At 50.9% G+C, this 21,864-nt stretch overlaps 1 protein-coding gene across 3 annotated transcripts; it reads left to right on the forward strand.

Moving 5' to 3' along the window:
- The first annotated feature begins 307 nt into the window (after nt 1-307).
- Nucleotides 308-21,115, forward strand: LRRN1 (leucine rich repeat neuronal 1). 3 transcript variants are annotated; one of them, XM_068154402.1, is made up of 3 exons: nt 308-515; nt 3,935-4,021; nt 18,060-21,115. In XM_068154402.1, the coding sequence occupies exon 3, from the start codon at nt 18,276-18,278 to the stop codon at nt 20,424-20,426; it is 2,151 nt and encodes a 716-aa protein (XP_068010503.1). In that variant the 5' UTR covers nt 308-515; nt 3,935-4,021; nt 18,060-18,275; the 3' UTR covers nt 20,427-21,115. The 3 variants fall into 3 exon arrangements, with proteins under 3 accessions (XP_068010503.1, XP_068010504.1, XP_068010505.1); XM_068154403.1 differs by lacking the exon at nt 3,935-4,021; XM_068154404.1 differs by lacking the exons at nt 308-515; nt 3,935-4,021 and adding an exon at nt 6,386-6,405.
- Nucleotides 21,116-21,864: the final 749 nt, after the last annotated feature.

A 21,864-nucleotide genomic window follows, 5' to 3' on the forward strand; every position in this document is an offset into this window, starting at 1 on the left:
GTTGGTTCAACCCAAACAACCTGCATCAGCGCTGCCACACCGCCCAGAAAGGCTCCTGTGAGCTGTTAACTCTGAAACCTACTGATGGCAGCTCACAGCTACCTCGGGGAGGGGCAGGACTGCGGGAGGGTGGGGTTGGGGGCGGGGACATGTCCTAGATCCGCCCTGCTCGACCCCGCCCCCCCTCCAGATGGTTCCTGGGCAGCCAATGAGGGCTCAGCCCATCAGCTGACCACCGGCGCCTACCCAGGTGCTCACCAGCAGCAGCACAGAGCAGGCAGCGGGTACCGGTACTGCATCCCCCCCTCCTCCTCCTCCCCCCTCCCGGCGTTTCCTTTATTCCCGGTGGGAAGGAAGCTATCAGGAATCCCGTGTCCACCACTACCACTACGTCTATTTCTTGACCCTCATTTCAAGCCGCGGTAGAACCGCGGATGTGCCGCTCACCGCGCAGCCTCCGCGGGCAGCCCCCGGGAGAGAGCAACCGGGAGACGGGGAGCTAATCCCAGCCGCCGGTAAGTGCCGCCGGGATGGAACCGGCTTTGCGGGAGCGCTGCGAGGATGAAGATCCCCGGGGGAGGTTTCCTGGGGGTGCGTTGCGGGAGGGTCCGGTCCGCAGCGGGTCTGGGAAGGAGGAAAGTTTTGCGGTAATGAACCGTGCACCTCCCCCGACCGCTCCCGGGAAAGTTCCTGCGGGGTTTTTTCGGTGCAGGAAGGTGATTTTGGTACCGCAACGGGAGCATCCCGGGTGATGGGGACGGAGGATGCGGTGCTTGCGCGGAGCATCCCGCGGAGAAGCGCAGGCTGCAGCATCTTCCCCGCAAGCCGCTGCCGCTTCCCCCTGCCTCCCTTTGGCTGCCACAAGCGCTGCTGCTTTGGGGGGTTGTTGTTTGGGATTTTTTTCCCCCCTCGCTGATTTCTCAGCCGCGTACCTGGGCCCCGGAGTAGCGGCGGGGGCGCGGGGGGAGCGGAGCGGGGCCCGGCGCCGGCTGCGTGGCGGAGCTGGCAGCGTCCCCCCGGCCGGGATTTGCATGCCAATGGCAGCGTATCCCGGCAGATGTCTTGCCTCAGCCATTCACCCGCAGGAATTTGAAAAGACAAGGAGTCTTCAGAGGAACAATAGCCCTTCAGAAAGAGCAGATAAAGGCGCAGTATGTGCGAGCCGGGGCTGCCCGCGGCTCCGGCACCTTCCTCCCGGGGCCGGGTTCACGGGGAGCCGGGACAGGCGCTGGGGTTGAAGCGGCCGCTTCGCACCTGGGGCACTGCGGCTGGGGAGCTGCTGCGTACAGGGAGTTCCTGCCCTGCCCCTGCTCCCTGACCCAGCTCCTGTCCTCTCCTCCTGCCCTGCTCTGCACTGCCCGCCTGCCGCAGCCCCACCGCTGCATTCCGCACCTGCTGATGTGGCCACAGCTGGAGTGCTGGGTCCAGTTCTAGGCTCCCCGGGTCAAGAGAGACAGGGAACTACTGGACAGAGTCCAGGGGAGGCTGCAAAGATGCTGAGAGGAGTGGAGCATCTCTGTGAGGAGCAAAGGCTGAGAGCCCTGGAGCTGTTGAACCTGCAGAAGAGCAGCCCCAGAGGGGAGCTGAGCAATGCTCAGCAAGAGCTAAAGGAGCTGTGGGGGGCAAGAGGCTGGGGCCAGGCTCAGCTCAGTGGTGCCCAGGGACAGCACAAGGGGCAAGGGGCACAGACTGGAACCCAGGAGGTTCCATGTGAGCAGGAAGAGAAAGTTGTTAGTTGTGAGGGTGCTGGAGCCTGGAGCAGGCTGCCCAGAGAGGCTGTGGAGTCTCCTGGTGTGGAGAGCTTCCAACCCTCCCTGGGCATTGTGCTGCTGGGCAAGCTGCTGTGGGTGCCCTGCTGGAGCAAGAGGGGCTGGACTGGGTGATCTCCAAAGATTCTTTCCAACCCCACCATGCTGGGATCCTGGGATTATGTAGGGTTTTTTTGGTTGCCTTAAAGATGCTCAGAGCCCTGCGCGGCCACAGAGCAGGACAAAGGGCGGGTGGCCCTGCTCAGCTCCCCTTTGTTGGGGGCTGCCGGCTGTCAAAGAGGCCATTGAGAGTTGGGGACAGCCCACCCCCGCCCCTGGAACAGCCCCTTTGAGAGGGGAGAGAGAGTGCATTGTGTCAGCAGGCTCTGCCACACCAGGAGAGACGCGGCAGATGTTGGCCTGCTGCTGGCTTACATCTTTCCCCAAGTTATTTAGTGCCACTTGGGTGAGTTTTTCCCACCAGGGGAGGGAAGGAAAAGTCATGGAATCAAACTCTCAAGTAGCAAATGATATTGTCTAAAGGAGAAGGATCAGGCACAGGATGCTCCTCGTTGCTTTCTGGAGCTGAGTGTCAGATCCCAAGTCCTGGATCTCTCCAACTAAATTTAGTTTGCGAACCTTGAAGTCTTTCCTTGACCTCCCTAGGAAAGGCATTTGGTCTTTCTGAGCAATAAACCCTCCACAGAGATGAATTTAGATGTACACAAGATGATCTCACACAGTCCCACACTGCATCAGCTCTGGCTGGTGCCAGAAGGATCTCACCAGAGTACATCCAAAAGTCCTGAAAGCTGGGCTTTGAAAGACAGAGAGAGAGGAAAGCCACCAGTGCATGAAGCTTGCCAGGTGAGGCAGCAGTGGAGGGTGCAGGATTTCACAGCATTCTAGAATGGGTTGGGTTGGCAGGCACCTAAAGATCACCTAGTTCCAGTCCTCTGCCATGGGCAGGAACACCTCCCACCAGCCCTGGTTGCTCAAGGCCTCATCCAGCCTGGTCCTGAACACTTCCAGGACAGGGGCACGCCTGTCTGTTCAGCCCTGGGGTGCTCACCCTCGCTGCTGCTCAGCATCAAACATCACACCCCCTCAACCAAGTGCCCACTGGGTCCCAACATGTCCTGAAAAAGAGCAAACCTGGGGCTTTGCAAGAGCTAAACTTCTGCCTTGACAGATAAAAAGTTGTCTGAATGGAACTGTTATGCAGTCCCTCTAAGTTCTGCATCCTCAGAGGTGTTTTGGGCTTTGAGTTGCTGTGATGCTCCTGGGCGTTCTCCATGGAGCTAGAGCAGACGTGAGCAATACCACTGACTGTTGCAGGGAATCAGGGCTTCTGTCAAGTTGTAGAGATGATAAAAGGATAAAAACTTTAAAATCTGAACTGTGAAAGACTTTTCTTTACTGACAGGAATAACTCTGAGCACATCCAGACTTAGGCTGCAGAATGAAACTTCTGTTCAGTCGGATGTAGCAGGGCTCAGACAACTGTGTAGGCGCAGATCCAGCTTGGAGGCTGGGAAGCACTGGGTGAAAACCGCTTCAGTGCGCCCTGGGCTGCAGCTCATGGAGGAAATGCCATCACTGAAGGAAGAGTTGGTTAAAGCTTTCATCGTCATGGCACAGAGAAACACTGAGGGCTACTTGCTGTATGGAGAAGTCCCACATGCTGCTGGGATGAAGGGGTTGCTCTCTACAGCTCCCTGAAAGGAGGCTGCAGTCAGGTGGGGGTTGTCTCTTCTCCCTAGGATCAGGTGATAGAAGGAGGGGAGATGGCCTGAGATTGTGCCAGGGGAGGCTTAGGTTGGAGATAAGGAACAGTTTCTTTGCTGCAAGAGTGGTCAGGGACTGGCACAGGTTGCCCAGGGTAGTGGAATCCCCATCCCTGGAGGTGTGCAAGAACCCTGTGGCCATGGCACTTGGGGCCATGGTTTGATGGCCATGGTGGGGTTGGGTTGCTGTCTGGACTCGATCTTAGAGGTCTTTTCCACCCCAAACAACTCTGTGATTCCGTGAGACACTGCAGCCTTTTGTTTTACCTCGGCACAGTGTGGTGGCACTGCAGGAGGCAGGGAAAAGTTTTGCTGGTGGCTGTGCTGTAATTAGGCTGCATCCTTCTGTCAGCAGGCTGGCAGCCACCAGCTCCTGATGATATTTTTTTTTTGCTGTAGGGACACTTGAAGCACCTTGGATGAATCATAACCTCAGCCAAGTATTGGTGGTGCTGCAGCTCGTGTAGTGCAATATCGACTGCAAAGGTAATTCAGTCACGTTATCGAGTCGAGGGAATCTTTTGTTGCTGTGGTTAGGGATGGTAGCAGCTCCAAGTTCATTTCAACTATCATTTTAGATTATGGTTTTAATCTCTTGCATGAATTGTTTAGCAGCCTTCCTTCCTGTTAATAATATGGGTAAGGAAAAAAGGAATTACTGGGTTTTTTTTCTGCTTTGGTAGATGTGCTGCAGCTCCACACCACCTGGTTTCTGCTGCCTCCCCAGCTGAACCCCTTGGAGCATGCCTGGTTCCAGCTCAGGCTTTGTGTCAGGCTCAGAACCATGGAATCACTTTGGCTGGAGAAGACCTTTAAAGTCACTGAGTGCAACCATTCTCTAACTGTACCAAATCTGGTGCTGTGTGCCTCAGCACCACCTCTCTGCACCTTTTAAATACCTCCAGGGATGGGGATCCAACCACCTCCCCAGGCAGCCTGTTCCAGTCTTTGAGAACCCTTTCAGGGAAGAAGTTTCTTCTAATTCCAGCCTAAACCTCCCCTGCTGCAACTTGAGGCTGTCTCCTCTTGTTCTATCACTTGTTACTGGGGAGAAGTGACCAGCACTCACCTCATTCCAACCTCCTCCCAGGGAGCTGAAGAGAGCAGTGAGGTCTCCCTTCAGCCTCCTTTTCTTCTAACTCAAGCCTCAGAGCAAGGATCAGCAAAAGGCAAAAGCAAAGGGAAGAAGTTGAGTGCCATTCCTAGGAGGGTGCAGGCTGGTCACACAGCAGCTCCTTGCCCTGCTTCCCACCCAGCAAAGCAGCAGGCTGCTGACAGCATCTGCCGGGGAGCCGAACGCTCTGAGAAGTGCGAATCCTCTCCGTGCAGCGGGGAGGAGGCTGTGCTCTGAAGCCCTGATTAATATAAATGAGTTGTAATTTTCTGCCCAAGCCACCCCAGTTCACAGAGATTGTTCCATTGGCAGACATGTGGTCTCCACAGCTGTCCCCTCATTTGTGTATGAAATGGAAACACTGGTGGCATTTGTAGGTTACCATAGCTACACGAACAATACACGTGTGAGGCTTCATCCTGCCAAGCTCCAGAGGATTTTTTTCCTCTGTTTTTTTTTTTTTTTCCTTTCCCTCCCTGGCAGACATTTTGCAGACAGAGGACTGGAGAGAATCAATGTAAAGTTTTTTGGAAGCACATAAATCCATCTCTCTTCCCTTCTGTTTAGATCATGCTCACTGCCAGGCACGATGCGTTGCAGCCTCAGGACAGCTGAGGCAGAGCAGGGTCAGACTGGCACTGAGGAAGAACTTCTTCAGTAGGAGGGTGGTGAGACTCTGGAACAGGCTGCCCAGAGAGGTTGTGGATGCCTCCTGCCTGGGGATGTTTAAGGCCAGGTTGGATGAGCCCTTGAGCAGCTGAGCATAGTTGAGAGGTGTCCCTGCCCATGGTGGGAAGGTTGGAGTAGATGAGCTCTGAGGTCCCTTCCAACCTAACAGCAGCCTTCCAGTACCTGAAGGGGCTAAAAGAAGGCTGCAGAGGGACTGTTCCAAAAGGCCTGCAGTGACAGGACCAGGGGCAATGGTGTGAAATGAAAGCAGAGCAGATTGAGACTGGATGTGAGGAACAAGTTCTGCACCAGGAGGCTGCTGGAACACTGCAACAGGTTGCCCAGGGAGGTGGTTGAGGCTCCATCCCTGGAGATATTCAAGGTCAGGCTCAAAAAGTCTCTGAGCAACCTGATCTAGCTGAGGATGTCCCTGCTGCCTGCAGGACTGGAAAACCTTTGGAGGTCCCTTCCAACCCATTCTATGACTCTATGCCCACTTTGATAAGAAACACTCCACTGAGGCTGTGCATTACCTCCAGCCTCATTCTTTCCCTGCAGCTGTGCAACGAAGTCTCCACTAGTGGACTTTGTAAGAGCAAACGTGAGTCCAGCCAGGCCAAAGAGGCACCCAGATCAAAGTTCTTCCCCACCACACTCTCTTGCTCACTGCTGCTTAAAGCCCTGCAACTTTCCTCAGATGTTGTTTTGCTATTTGGGTGTCATTTTGCATTTTCCTACCCATGGCACTGAAGGAAAATACTGGATTGGCCTATTTTGGATTGGCCTAATTCTCCTCCTCTTGAAGACAGCAGAAGTCTTTGGCATCAGTGGGAGGAGAATTAGTCTCTGCTCTTAAATTCTACTGCAAAATAGGTTTTGTGACTTCACCTGCTAGTTCAGAAGATGCTGATTTGGTGACACAAGGCAGCCTCTTCCTGGCTTTCCAGCTGGCTGAATTATCCAGAGAAACAGGTCCTGCTTTTTTTACCTGGAGCACGGTTTCTAAAGATCAAGATTTGAGCTGCAGTAGATACCTCCTGCTTTTCTCTTTCCCTTTTAACTTAAAGAAGGACATGGCAAAGCAATTGTAAGTAACAGCCTTGAAATATTTAACAGGATGCTGTACTGAGAATGCATGGAAGGTATAAAAGTGCCAGGGGAAAGAGCTCTTTCCCTGCTTTACTGGGCATAGCAGCCTCACTCCATAATTCTCTCTCCTGAGGTGCTGCCCATCAGGCCTCAGGGCAAGCACAGGGCAGTGTTTCCACAAGGCAAAGAGGTCCATTTAATGCTGGAGACAACAAATCCTCCTGGGGCTTATTTAGAGGTTATCACCACCTCATCTCCAGGTATTTAATTGCCCAGCCTCTGGTGATTCCAAGCCATCTATGTCTCTGTCAGCCTGGATCAGAGCAGGAGTTTCAGCTGCATTTGGGAGCCAAGCTCCCCCCTGGCAAGGTATTTGACAGGGTTTTCCTCTTGCTGGTTACTCTGCTGCTGGCAAAGGGGCACATGTGGCTGATCCCAGCACAGCAGCTCCTCACCTCCACCCAGCGATGTCCCACCCAGCAGGGGTGGGCAAGGTGTGGGTGGCTTGTGCAGGGAGGGGAGACTCAGACCAGAGAGAAGGAGGAATTTTACACTAAGGGTGGTGAGACCCTGGCCCAGGTTGCCCAGAGAGGTGGTAGATGCCCCATCCCTGGAACCACTCCAGCTCAGGTTGTTTGGGGCTCTGAACAGCCTGATCTAGTGGAGGATGTCGCTGCTGACTGCAGGGGGGCTGGACAAGATGTCCTTGAAAGGTGCCTTCCAACCTAAAGTGTTCTGTGATTCTTGCATGGGAAGGGAGCAAAACCCCAGGCAGGTGTCAGGGGAGTGGTGATGCCATGCCATGGTGCTCTAGGAGCAGCACTAGAGCAAGGTCTACCCAGCAGCTTGTTTCTACATTGCTATGGGTGGGAGCTGTCACTGCCTGGACTCACTGGCAGCATGAGTCCCAGGTGGACAGTGCAGCCCCATCTTTCCTCAGGACTGCCAACGAGGAGGTCCCAAAAGGCCCCCAGGCCTGGCTGGGCTCATCTAGTCCAACCCCCTTGCAGTCAGCAGGGACATCTGTAACTGGAGCAGGTAGCACAGAGCCCCAGACAAGCTGACCTGGAATGCTTCCAGGGATGGAGCTTAAGTCATTTCAGACCAAACAACTTCTGAGAAAGACCTGAAAGTGATGTGGAGAGAATTCTTGATCCTCATAAAGTGGCAATCCATGCTTGGATTGATACTTTTTTTTGTACTTTGAAAATCTTTATCATGGATCTAGTGGATTCTCCACTTTGACTTTTCACCCATCGTATGATTTGATTAAGCAAGCCCAAAAATACCTTGTGAGAGCATACTTGGTGAGGATGCAGATGAGCTACTGACTGGCCTTGCTCAGTTTGGAAATTACAAATGATCCATCACTCCTAACAGAAAGAGAGTAAATATTGATAGCTGCAGAGACCCAGCACTGACAACAGGCACTGCAGTGCCAAGAGAACTTGGTTCTCCCTGCAGGTGAGCCACTCCAGTGAATCAGCTGTAACACAGCTGCTTGAAAATAGGGCTTGAAAATGGTTTCATCCAAGTATAAGGCACTAAGTAAAAGCAGAGAAATGGGGTTTGATACTTCCCTTGCTAAGTGTTTCCCTTTCTGCCTCCTTGAAGTCAACCAAGCCCAGCCTAGAATCACAGAATGGTCTGGGTTGGCAGGGACGTCCAAAGCTCATCCAGTCCAACCCCTCTGCACTCAGCAGGGGCATCCTCAACTAGATCAGGTTGCCCAGAGCCCTGTGGAGGCTCACCTTGAGAATCTATACAAGTTAACCATTCCTGTGCTCCAGGGAGTCACCTTAACCAGGTGAGGGCCTCATCTCCACAGCATTTTGGAGAGAAACCACTGAACTCCATTTTCTGCAGCAGTCCCTCTCTATCCTGCAAACACTTCTGAAACAAACCCATCTGTGGAAAAACAGCTGCCTTGGCCATGCCAAGACTGATGACTAGAACTAAGGGAACAATTGACAGGTCTGTTCCTAAGCACACAAATGCATTAAATGTGAAGTATGTTCCCTCTGTTCATCTTAGGAGCTTCTCCAAGCAGGGTTGTGATGGTTTCTGCATGAAACAAAGTGAGTCTCAACACATCAGGGATACCTGAGATCAGTAGCTCAATACAGGCTACTACCATTGGCACCATCCTCAGCTGATTTGCCTTCCTCTCCTGTTGGCATGGCAGGTGACCTGTTCTGTGTTCCAAGCAATGTGACTCAAGCAGTTTTGGAACAAAATAATGATGGGAAACATAGAATCATGGAAGCCTTCTGTAGGCCAAATTATCCTAAGGTCACCCTGTCCAACCATTCTCTACCTCTACCAAGGCTGGTGCTAAACCAGGTCCCTCAGCAACACATCTCTGCCTCTTTGAAGCACCTCCAGGGATGAGGATTCAACCACCTCCCTGGGCAGCCTGCTCCAGTCTTTGAGAACCCTTTTAGTGGAGAAGTTTCACCCTAACCCTTCCCTGGTGCAACTTGAGGCCATTTCCTCCACACAGTCCCCACAAGGTGTGTGTTCTCAGTGCAGCGTGATGTTGGGTCACCAGCTGTGAATGGCAGCAGGAGGACTTCAGAAACCCAGACAAACCTCCTGTGGGAACCCATGAAAAGCCTTGTGACATGGGGGGTGGGGTGGGGGTGGAGGGTGATGTAGTGCAGCTCTCTCACTGGAGAGACAAGAACTTTATTCTTAGCTCAGAGTAAAGCCTCAGTTCAGAGCAGCACCAACCCCAAATCTGTGACCACTTAATGGAATTCCTTCCACCCCCATCTCGACTTGGTTGAATTCCAGAGCTTTGTCTTGGTCCTGTCAGGCTTTCTATTAGATCTTAGCACCTCCCCTGCTAAATCCCTTCCTGTTCTGGTTGGTATGCTCAGAAACTTGAGTGAAGGGTGAGGTGTCTCCACACCAGGAGATTCAAGAGATGGTTTCAGTAACATTTATATGTAAATAGAGCTCAGCAGCAGAGAATTTGATCTTGCAAACATCTAATTCCTACGGAAAAAAATCAATAGAATCTTTTCTACTCTTCTACTCTTGCTGCATGTCTGAACTGCACAGACAGATGTAGGCCAGGAGTAAAATAGAGTTCAATACTTAATCATCAATAATTGAACACTAAACACAGAGTACAGCCAGGGAAAGGGCTGGAGCAGCTCTGCTGTGAGGACAGGCCGTTCAGCCTTGGAGAAGAGAAGGCTCCAGGGGGACCTCAGAGCTGCCTTCCAAGAGCTGAAGGGATCCTGCAGGAAGGCTGCAGAGGGACGTTTCATGAGGGTGTCTAGAGACAGGACAAGGGGGAATGGTTTGAAGCTGAAGGAGAGCAGGGTTAGACTGGAGCTGAGGAAGAAGTTCTGGAGTTTGAGGCTGGTGAGTCTCTGGAATAGGCTGCCCAGGGAGGCTGTGGCTGCCTCCTTCCTGGGGGTGCTCAAATCCAGGTTGGATGAGGCCTTGAGCAGCTGAGTCTAGTTGAGAGGTGTCTCTGGGCATGGCAGAGCAGGGTCACCTAGGGCAGGTCACACAGGAATGCATCCAGATGCATCTTGAAAATCTCCACACAAGGATACTCCACAACCTCTCTGGGCAGCCTGCTTCAGGCCTCCAGCAGCAGGAGAAGTTTCTCCTCAGGTTCAGGTGGATCTTTCTGGGTTTTAGTTTGTATTCATTGTCCCTTGCCCTGTCCCAGCACACCACTGAAAAGAGCCTGGCCCCTGCTTCTGACTTCTTCAGATACTTATAAACGTTGATCAGATCTCCTCTCAGGCTGCTTTTTCTCCAGGCTAAACAGCCCCAAGGCTCTCAGCCTTGCCTCATCACACAGCTGTTCCAGGCCCTGCTGTTGGACACTCTCTACTATTTCCCTGTCCCTCCTGAACTGGGGAGCCCAGAACTGGACACAATACTCAAGCTGTGATCTCACCAGGGCAGAGCAGAAGGGGAGGAGAACCTCCCTTGACCTACTGGCCACATACTTCATGCACAAACCCTGTGAGGAGAGGCTGAGGGAGCTGGGGTTGATTAGCCTGGAGGAGGCTCAGGGGAGACCTTCTTGCTCTCTACAACTCCCTGAAGGGAGGTTGTAGCCACGTGGGGGTTGGCCTCTTCTTCCAGGCAACCAGCACCAGAACAAGAGGACACAGTCTCAAGCTGTGCCAGGGGAGGTTTAGGCTGGATGTTAGGAAGTTCTTCCCAGCAAGAGAGATTGGCCGTTGGGATGTGCTGCCCAGGGAGGTGGTGGAGTCACCATCCCTGGAGGTGTTCAGGAGGAGACTTGATGGGGTGCTTGGTGCCATGGGTTAGTTGTTCAGGTGGGTTGGATTGGTTGATGGGTTGGACACGATGATCTTGAAGGTCTCTTCCAGTGAGGAGCCTGGATGAGGCACTTGGTGCCATGGTTTAGTTGGTTAGATGGTGTTGGGTGATAGGTTGGACTTGATGATCTCAAAGGTCTTTTCCAACCTGGTTAATTCTATCCCATTGGCTTTCCTGGCCACAAGGGCACTCTGCTGTCCCATGGAGACCTTCTTGTCCACCAGGACTCCAACCAAGGTCCTTCTCTGTGGAGTTGTTTTTTTTTTCCAGCAGGTCAATTCCTAATGATTTCCTCCAGGCAGGGCTGATCTGATGTTGATTTTATAACTACCTCCTGAGGTACTGACTCATTGCAGGTTTTATTTATTGGCTTCCATTTCCAGCACAGGAAATGGCTTTTTTGTGTGTGCCTTTTTTTTTCCTTTTCCTGGCATCCTTTATGGTAGTAACAACTCCTTCCACACCGGGGTCTTCCCCAACTGTGGGGGATTCCTGAGTGACTCATCAAACTGGAGTTTGATCTAGAACTGTGTAGGAAGCAAAATAATCACACTGCCAGAAAGCCAGGCAGCAAAAAAACCCATAAGGAAGGAGAAGAGGAAGAGGATTTTTCTGTTGCTTCAGGAAAATCCTGGGGAGTTCTGGCATCCACATTGCTCCTGGTGGAAAATCTTTCTGGTGTGCTCCCAGGTTTATTATTATTTACACTTCCATTCTGCTAGCCAGGTCAAATAACCAAGAAGGAAATTCTACTCCTCTTCTAGAGCCATTTGTGTCCTCTTTCGGAGCCATTTCTCTGACTTTGATAGTAAGAAGTGAAGATTGTCTGGGTTCTAGGATGAAATCCACATCAGGTAACAAGATGTTAGCCAGGGTAACAAGATGCCCCCATGGGTAACAAGCTGTTCAAATGCTTCCATGAGGGTCTTAGATCCCAGATATTCATAGACTGATGGAATGGGTTGGGTTGGAAGGGGCCTTAAAGAACATCCAGTTCCAGCCCCCTGCCATGGGCAGGGACACCTCCCACCAGCCCAGCTTGCTCAAGGCTTCATCCAACCTGGCCTTTAACACCTCCAGGGAGAGGATACCCACAACCTCCCTGGGCAGCCTGCTCCACTCCTGCTCTTCCAGAGGCAGCAGCATTTCTCCAGCCTTGCTCATCTTTCATTCTTCAGCCAGCAGATGCACCAAGTGCACAGCAGAGCTGGAGCAGGGCTTCCAGAATTAGTTATGCTCTGTAAATTTTAGACACTGTACAAGCTCAAACCAATTAGGTTTAAATCCTCTCTTGCATTTCAAATGTACATCAGGCTGTGAGTGCCTTACAACATGTGCAGGTGGAAATGGAAGTGGTTTGTACCTCCACCAGCTGCAGGTACCTGTCCTGTGCGTCAGTGCACAGGAAAAGGGCTGCCAGAAGGCTCTTATGAAAGCAGTTTGTGACCTGACAGTGGAAGTTATTGGGTTGGCTGTCAGGAAAGCTGATCTGGTCAAAGAGTTTTATCTGGTAATGAGGTGGAATGAGGATAATAATGATTCTTCTGCATCAGATGGAATAAAAGCTTTCCTGTTGCTTTCATACTGCACAGGGGCAGGATATGAAATGATGGGCAATAAAAGAGCAGCCCCTGATGGCCCAAGATCAATCTGTCTCATGAGAATAATGACAAAAAAGGGGGAGCTAAATTTGGTTTCTCATGGCAGAACACTACTACTGCCCAAATGTATAAAAGCAATAGTACCACAGAATTGTTTGGGTTGGAAAAGACCTCTGAGATCACTGAGCCCAACCTTCAACCCAACCCCACCATGGCCATCAAAGCATGTCCCTGAGTGCCATGGCCACACTTTTCTTGAACACCTCCAGGGATGAGGACTCCACCACCTCCCTGGACAGCCTGTTCCAACTCCTGACCATTCTTGCAGCAAAGAAATTGTTCCTCATCTCCAACCTAACCCTCCCCTGGCACAATTTCAGGCCATTTCCTCTCCTTCTGTATCCTGAGACCAACCCCCAGCTGACTGCAGCCTCCTTGCAGGTAGTTGCAGGGAGCAATGAGGTGTCCCCTCAGCCTCCTCTTCTCCAAACTTACCACCACCAATTCCCTCAGCTGCTCCAACCCAGCTCTGTTCTCCAGGCCCTTCCCCAGCTCTGTTTCAGGTCTGAAATGGTTTCCTGAGGGTTGTTTTTGTTCCCCAAACCAAGCAGCCTATGTCAGCTCAGAAGGCACTCATTATCCCTCAGGTTTCTAATGTGACTTGTTAATGGCAGCTTGCAGGAGATTTTCAAGCTGGGTGGCAATTCCATGGTTGATATTCAGTATTCCTAAGGTTGGAAGAGACCTCAAGGATCATAGAGTCCAACCTGTCACCACAGACCCCATGACTAGAGGAGGGAGGACACTACTGCCCACTGCAGGCTTGAACTCATGACCTTCCCATTAAGGGTCTGATGTGCTACCAACTGAGCCACCTGAGGTGGATGTGATGGGCCATGAAGGGGAGTAGCAGGGGCTGGATGCCACACAGTTGTGCTCTCTGTGGGGTACCCAGCCCCTTCTACTATTCATTGATACATCAGTATATCAATGAAAAGAGTTTTTGTGCTCTCCTGCAAAATGGCTTCAATATTGTAATGAAAAGCACTGGATCAGCTGCAAGGCTGAAGAGTAAGCTCCATGAGGCAGGAACTCCAAAGACCTACCAGGCAGTTCCTGCAGCACAGGCTTGATGAATAGGATGCTCTTTGCCTTTTTTTTGTGGAGATCAGAGCAGTGTTTTGCAGAGGAACCACTGACAAAGGTTGTCCTGAAATGCAGCGAGTGGCCTCCTCACCAGCGCTTAGCCTAAAATTAAACACAGCCTTCACTGGGATGCAATTTGTGTACAGACAGGGAGAAGAAGTTTGCTGTATTTGCAAGGACAAAAAAAGTCCACCCAAAGCTTAACTACTGTAAAGCCCTGAGGATGTTTGGGAGCTTTCTGCTGTTATTGCATCTCCTAAAGGGTTTGTCTGGGCTTTCAATAACAAGCTGCCATCTTCAGAGTTTGGAATGCTTTTCACCTGATGTCACTCAGCTTGGCATGTCCACATTTCACACAGTTCAGGCTGGTAAGCAGCAGATTTCCCGCTGGCATCAGAGACTTTACACACCTCGGTGGTCCTGCACGTGGCCAGGAACAGCCCCAGCAGCAGGACAGGTGAGAGGTGAGCTGCTGGAAAACAGCTCTGTGGAGAAGGACCTGGAAGTTCTGGTAGACAAGTTCACCATGAGCCAGCAATGGGCCCTTGTGGCCAAGGTCACCTGGGGTGCATTTACAAGAGTGTGGCCAGCAGGTCAGGGGAGGTGCTACTCACTCTCTGCTCTGCCCTAGTGAGGCCCCATATGGAGGACTGGGTCCAGTTCTGGGCTCCCCAGTTCGAGAGAGACAGGGAACTACTGGACAGAGTCCAGGGGAGGCTACAAAGCTGCTGAGGGGCCTGAAGCAGCTCTGTGAGGAGCAAAGGCTGAGAGCCCTGGGGCTGAGAGCCTGCAGAAGAGCAGCCCCAGAGGGGAGCTGAGCAATGCTCAGCAAGAGCTAAAGGAGCTGTGGGGGGCAAGAGGCTGGAGGCAGACTCTGCTCAGTGGTGCCCAGGGACAGCGCAAGGGGCAAGGGGCACAGACTGGAACTCAGGAGGTTCCACCTGAGCAGGAGGAGAAAGTTGTTTGTTGTGAGGGTGCTGGAGGCCTGGAGCAGGCTGCCCAGAGAGGTTGTGGAGTCTCCTGGTGTGGAGAGCTTCCAACCCTCCCTGGGCATTGTGCTCCTGGGCAAGCTGCTGGGGTTGGACTGGATGATCTCCAGAGGTCCCTTCCAACTCCCACCATGCTGGGATTCCAGGAGGGTGTTTGTATGGCAGTAGTTTCACAACTGATGCTGATGCGGAAACAAGGAAGCTGCAGGAGTCATTAGCAGCACAGACAAGTTTCTGAAAGGCTACTGCAGCAGTTAGGCTCCAGAACTGAAAGCATTGCTGTGGAGAGCTGTGTTGGTGCTGCAGAACAGCTTGGGGCTCACAGCAAGTGCCAAATAAATTGCTTGTCTTAGCCCCAGGTAATTTTCTCTGTGTTTCTGATCCCTCCAAGTGTTACCCAGGCACAATCAGTACAAAGGGCTGCCAACCACCAGCTCTGCTGATGCTCCTTGCAACAAAAAAAGAGATCTTGCAAGAGCTGAATGACCTCACTGGGGAGAGAGAAGATTTTTCTGTGCCAGCATTGTTATTGCAGAACAGACACCCAAATAACTATGATAAAGCCATCTTGATTCTTTCTTCTGCACTAGTGACCATTAATGCAGTTGCTGAGGAAGGGACAACACCTTCACAGAATGCCAGCCTGGTGGTCTTGGAAGGGACCTCTAAGGATCATCCAATAACAATCTTCCTGCTAAAGGAGGTGCACCCATGGCAGCTTGCCCAGGATCACAATGCCCAGGCAGGTTTAGAAAACACATTTCAGTGCAGAGAAGGGCAGCAAGGCTGGGGAAGGGTCTGGAGAGCAGGGCTGGAGAGGAGCAGCTAAGGGAACTGGGGGTGTTCAGTCTGCAAAGGAGGCTGAGGGCAAACCTCATTGCTCTCTACAGCTCCCTGAGAGGAGGTCACCTAGCACAAAACATTGAATCATAAAATTGATTTGGTTGGAAAAAACCTCTAAGACCATTGAGTTCCACCTGCAACCCAACACCACCATGGCCATTAAATAATGTCCTGAAGTGCCACGTCCAGACATCACTTGAACACCTCCAGGGATGGTGACACTACCACCTCCCTGGGCAGCCCCTTCCAATACTTGTAAGGTAGGAGGTGTCCCTGACAGCCCATGGCAATGGGGTTGGGACTAGATGATCTTTAAGGTCTCTTCCAACTCAGGCCATTCTATGATGATTCTGTGATTGGCATCACTTAACATTGTGCTATACTATTCTTTGGGACACTACATGTCACAGAGGTGTCTGTGGCCAGTCCTACCGATGCTGCAAGGACTGGAAAGCTGAGATATCCAAGAGGCCTCAGAGGGCTGGCAGCTTCTTCTTACAACCATGAGAGCCAAGATGGTCAATCATACAGAAATGGCAGAAGAAAAGCAGCTGTTGCTATTTATGGATTTACAGAATGGTTTCTATTTGAAGGGACCTTGAAGATCATCCAGTTCCCACTCCCAGCCATGGGCAAAGACACCTTCCACTAGACCAGGCTGCACAAGCCCACATCCAACCTGGCCTTGAACACCTCCAGAGAGGGGCATCCACAGCCTCCCTGGGCAACCTGTTCCAGTGTCTCCCCACCCTCACTGTCAGGAATTTCATCCTCATCTCCAGTCTAAATCTGCCCTCTTCCAGCTCAAAGCCATTGCCCCTGTATCCTTTACTCAGTTGTACCTCACCCTGCAGTGCACTTTTCCACTGATAGCAGCTTTAGTTTCTATCAGCGATGGAAGAGGTTTCACAGCACAAGCACAAGCCCATGGCTTGGCTTTTCCCTCCTGCTGTGGCCCCTGGGCTGCCATTCAGAGAAGTAGAGCACTAAAAATGGACTGGGGCATGTGGAGCAGATCAGAATTTACTGGATTGGCATTTAGAGCCTGATCCCAGCTGCCCTGGGCTGGGGCAGATTGCAGACAGTAATGTGCAGGTCATTTCTAAAGAACATTTTCCACTTAGAGCAAATTAAATCCATTTGCTGTAGAAAATAGCCAGAGAGGAGAAAGTGTCAGTAGGAACTTGTAAAATCATATGTCTGCAGTGATCAGAAACCCACAAGTGCAGCCAATAGAGCCAGCAATGCCTCCTTGCCAAGGAGGAACGATCAATGGAATGAGCAAGGAAGAGGATCTAAATATTCCACAAAGGAAGCTTCAAGTTTGCTATTTTTTCCCCCACCATCTAGATGTGCTCCAATGTATTTGAAAGGAAGCTTTGAAATGTCTTCTCAGGCAGTTTCCTTTTTAAGGTATTACAGGAATGGTACAACTGCAACAGAGCTAAAGCACTGCTGAAGCATCAGCAGGGCCCACAGCTTTCAGGGCAGGACTCCTTTATCTTCGTCTGCTTAGACAGAAGTCACTGAGCCAAGGCTGTGAAGCTGGACCAGAGACATCTCACATTGTTCTGGGGGGGAAAGGCCTCCAAGATCATCGAGTCCAACACTCAACCCAACACCACCATGGCCATTAAACTGTGTCCCAAAGTGCCAGCAGCACTCCCAGGTCCTTCTCTGCAGAGGTGCTTTCAGCAGGTCACCTCTCACCTGTCCTGGTACAGGAGGTTGTTCCTCCCCAGGTGCAGGACCCTACACTTGGAACCTCACAAGGCTCCTCTCCGTCCAACTCTCCAGCCTGTCCAGGGCTTTTCAATGAAGTGAGAAGGAGGAAGGTTTTCCTAGGAGATCAGCTTGTCCTCGGGTTTGTGTTTCAAGAGTGATGACTCAACAGGTTTGGGAGGGACGCTGGACAGCGCTGGGCTCATCCCAGCTCACTGCTGCATGAACAGCTCCAGGCTAAGGAGGCACAACTGGTGTAGCTACAGAGCAGTTTGGAAGGGTGGTAAGCAATTCCCAGGGGATGCAGAGTCCTGTGCAAACAGCTGGAATAAGGACAGGAGGTTCAGTTAATCAAATTTACTGCCATTGTTTGGTGCTTAGCTGGATTAAATCTAAGCTGTTATCTGGAACCAATTTGATTAGCTCGGATCAAGTTTGGCAAAGTTCAGCTGCACTGAGCTTGAAATTTATAAAGCCTGAATTCCCCACACCTGGAATCTCAACCTCAGGGCCAGCTCTGGCACCCAGACTCCCATGAGGATTATAATGAACCTTCCTTTGAGAGCCAGCTGCCAGGGTGTCCTCCACCTGGCACCTTTCTCAAGCCATTCAAACGAGTGAGAGTTAACAAAAACAGAAGAGGAAAACTTCTGCTTGCTAAGAGAACTAAAACGTTTTGCTTTTCACTAGAACTAAAAGAATCACAGAAAGCCAGGTTGGAAGGGACCCCAAGGACCATCTGGTCCAACCTTTCCAGGTGATGGTGTAGTTGAAATGAGCTGGCCCAGCACCCTGTTGAGCTGGGCCACAAAGGTTTTTCCTTGCACAAAACTTTGAGCTTTCTGATGTAAATCCCAAGCAAGAGAGAGCTCCAAACCTTCCACAACTGAACTCCACCAGATCAGGATTCTCTAAGAGAGCTGAATGGTAAAATAATGATTGGGTCTAGATATTTTTCTCCAAAAGATGAGAAATGCAATAAAACATGAGCAGTCTAGGAGATGATCGTAACTTGTCCCCTCTTCTGTTTCCAGGAACATCACCAGACAACAACTTGCAGAAGACTGTGCAACACAGAGGAGCAGCTGAGAGCCTCCAGAGCTGTTCTTGTCTTCTCTAAGCTCAGAAACCCCTCTTGCACCTTCTGGATGTCCAAGCCTTTCACCTTAACCTTTAAGCTTTACCTTTTCTGCCTGACAGCAGCCTGCCCTCTGGGTCTGTCGCTGCTCTAAGGGGCTGAAGCCGGCAGCATGGCGAAGGCTGGAGTCGTCCTAACTGTCTGCCAGTTGGTGCTAGAATTGTTAATGAATTCATTAACTGAGTCTTCCATGCAGAGTAACGAGTGCCCCCAGCTTTGTGTGTGTGAAATCAGGCCGTGGTTCACACCTCAGTCAACGTACAGGGAAGCCACAACGGTTGACTGCAATGACCTCCGGCTAACGAAAATCCCCAGCAACCTTTCCAGCGACACCCAAGTCCTCCTGCTCCAAAGCAACAACATTGCAAAGACCACAGATGAGCTCCAGCAACTCTTCAACTTAACAGAGCTGGATTTTTCACAGAACAACTTCACGAGCATCAGAGACGTGGGGCTCTCCAACCTCACTCAGCTCACCACTTTGCACCTCGAGGAGAACCAGATCACGGAGATGACTGACTACTGCCTGCAAGACCTCTGCAACCTTCAGGAGCTCTACATCAACCACAACCAGATCAGCAGCATCTCTGCCAACGCCTTCTCAGGCCTGAAGAACCTTCTGAGGTTACACCTCAACTCCAACAAATTAAAGGTGATTGACAGCCGTTGGTTTGATTCCACTCCTAACTTGGAGATTCTCATGATTGGAGAGAATCCCGTCATTGGCATACTAGATATGAATTTCAAACCCCTCTCAAACTTGAGGAGTCTGGTTTTGGCAGGTATGTATCTCACAGACATCCCTGGCAATGCCTTGGTAGGCTTGGATAGCCTGGAGAGTCTTTCCTTCTACGACAACAAACTGGTGAAAGTTCCTCAGCTGGCACTTGAGAAAGTTCCCAATTTAAAGTTCCTGGATCTCAACAAAAACCCCATTCATAAAATCCAAGAAGGTGACTTCAGGAACATGCTGAGGTTGAAAGAGCTTGGGATCAACAACATGGGAGAACTGGTTTCTGTGGACAGGTATGCCCTGGACAACCTGCCGGAGCTCACCAAGCTGGAAGCCACCAACAACCCCAAGCTGTCTTACATCCACCGCCTGGCATTCCGCAACGTTCCTGCCCTGGAGAGCTTGATGCTCAACAACAATGCCTTGAATGCTGTCTACCAGAAGACAGTGGAATCCCTCCCCAACCTGCGGGAGATCAGCATCCACAGCAACCCACTCAGGTGCGACTGCGTCATCCACTGGGTCAACTCCAACAAAACCAACATCCGCTTCATGGAGCCTCTCTCCATGTTCTGCGCCATGCCCCCAGAGTACAGAGGGCAGCAGGTGAAGGAAGTGCTAATCCAGGACTCAAACGAGCAGTGTCTTCCAATGATCTCTCACGAGACCTTTCCTAATCACTTGAACTTGGACATTGGCATGACGGTGCTGTTGGACTGTCGGGCCATGGCGGAGCCCGAGCCAGAAATTTATTGGGTCACCCCTCTAGGCAATAAAGTGACTGTTGAAAGCCTTTCTGACAAATACAAGCTCAGCAATGAAGGCACCTTGGAAATCTCCAACATCCAGGTGGAAGACTCTGGGAGGTACACTTGTGTGGCTCAAAACGTAGAAGGGGCCGACACGAGGGTGGCCACCATTCGGGTGAATGGGACGCTCCTGGACGGCACCCAGGTTCTCAAGATCTACGTCAAGCAGGCCGAGTCCCACTCCATCCTGGTTTCCTGGAAGGTGAACTCCAACGTCATGACTTCCAACCTAAAATGGTCCTCGGCCACCATGAAGATTGACAACCCCCACATCACCTACACTGCCAGGGTCCCCGTGGATGTGCACGAGTACAACCTCACGCACCTGCAGCCGGCCACGGATTATGAGGTGTGCCTCACCGTCTCCAACATCCACCAGCAAACGCAGAGGTCCTGTGTCAACGTCACGACGAAGAATGCGGCATTCGCCCTCGACATCTCCGGCCAGGAGACCAGCACTGCCCTGGCGGCGGTCATGGGATCCATGTTCGCCGTCATCAGTCTCGCCTCCATCTCCGTTTACATCACCAAAAGGTTCAAGAGGAAAAACTACCACCACTCCCTGAAGAAATATATGCAAAAGACCTCTTCCATCCCGCTCAATGAGCTCTACCCGCCCCTCATCAACCTCTGGGAAGGCGACAGCGAGAAAGACAAGGACGGTTCCGCGGAGACCAAGCCCACCCAAGTCGACACATCCAGAAGCTATTACATGTGGTAACTCAGAGGATAATTTTTTTGCTTCTGGTAGTAAGGAGCACAAAGACTTTTTTTTTTGCTTTATTCTGCAAAAAAAAACAAAACACAAACACAAAAACAAAAACAAACCCACCCCAACCCTGAGGAGTCCAAGACTTTTGTATTTTTGCCTTTGCTAGGCGGTGGCAGAGCGGCCAGGCCAGGTGGATATGTCAGGAGTTTTTTAGTACAGCGTATCGCGAGAGGTCGACACAAATGGCAGCTTCACCCAGCTTCCACCTTTTCATTTCTTTGGATTTGGGTTCTTCTTTTTTAATTTATTTTCTTTTTTTGTACATTTTTTTACCACACTACGCTTCTTGCTGGTCCGACCACACAGCCGAAGCAAGCCAAGGAGAAGCTGTGCTCACCTCAGCAGCGGCGCAGCCCTCCCCTTCCTCTGAAGCCATCCGTGCGGCGCAGTACCCGGCACATGGCTTTGAGGCTGCACTGAGCTAGGTGTGTAAGGCTGGGCTGAGGACTTGGGAGGCTGAGAGAAGACCTGGAAGGATGTTAGTTGACTGTACTGTAATGTTGTATCAACTGATTTGGAAGGGTTCTGACTCGGAACGTTGAGTTTTCTTTGCTTGTCGTAGTAGCTGAGAAGGTCTTTAGGCAAAGCTAACAGGCAATAGGAAAATGTGCATCCGATTGTTTTTTTTTTTAATGTAACAGACTACATGTTAATTGTTCTTCTTTTTCCTTCTCTTTAGTAGGCACTTTTGAAGACTAGTAGAGTTTTGCTGTGTTGCAATCACCCACACGTGGTGTTTAGTGGAGGCAGAGCTAGAATAAATTTAATTTCCTTCTGATTTTCTTTTCCGTTTTCCTTTCCTTTCCTTTCCTTTCCTTTCCTTTCCTTTCCTTTCCTTTCCTTTCCTTTCCTTTCCTTTCCTTTCCTTTCCTTTCCTTTCCTTTCCTTTCCTTTCCTTTCCTTTCCTTTCCTTTCCTTTCCTTTCCTTTCCTTTCCTTTCCTTTCCTTTCCTTTCCTTTCCTTTCCTTTCCTTTCCTTTCCTTTCCTTTCCTTTCCTTTCCTTTCCTTTCCTTTCCTTTCCTTTCCTTTCCTTTCCTTTCCTTTCCTTTCCTTTCCTTTCCTTTCCTTTCCTTTCCTTCTAGAAGTCACCACACTCTGTTGGGTTTAGGTGTCACTGGTTTGACTGGTGATCATGTTTTGACATGCAAATATATCCAAAATGTTCTCTAAAACCATTGTGGGTTTTATTTTTTTCCTTTCCCTTGATGGAATTGAGCTCTACTGAATTCTATTTTTTGTTTTGATGTATTGATTTCAATAGCAGATCTCGAGCAAAATATCAATCAGAGAACTGTTCTGGTATGGGGTTTTGGACTGTGAGACGTGCAGAATCAAAACTGTTTGGCACAAAAGACGGTGGCAAACCCAATTCAGCCAGCGTGCAACA

This window comes from Melanerpes formicivorus, unplaced genomic scaffold (assembly GCF_026170545.1).
Source record: "Melanerpes formicivorus ecotype bairdi unplaced genomic scaffold, bMelFor1.0.p_v2 SCAF_28, whole genome shotgun sequence".
Taxonomy (NCBI): domain Eukaryota; kingdom Metazoa; phylum Chordata; class Aves; order Piciformes; family Picidae; genus Melanerpes; species Melanerpes formicivorus.

Coding starts and splice junctions, on each gene's coding strand:
- LRRN1 (XM_068154402.1), top strand. CDS start 18,276: ATGGCGAAGGCTGGAGTCGTCCTAACTGTCTGCCAGTTGGTGCTAGAA.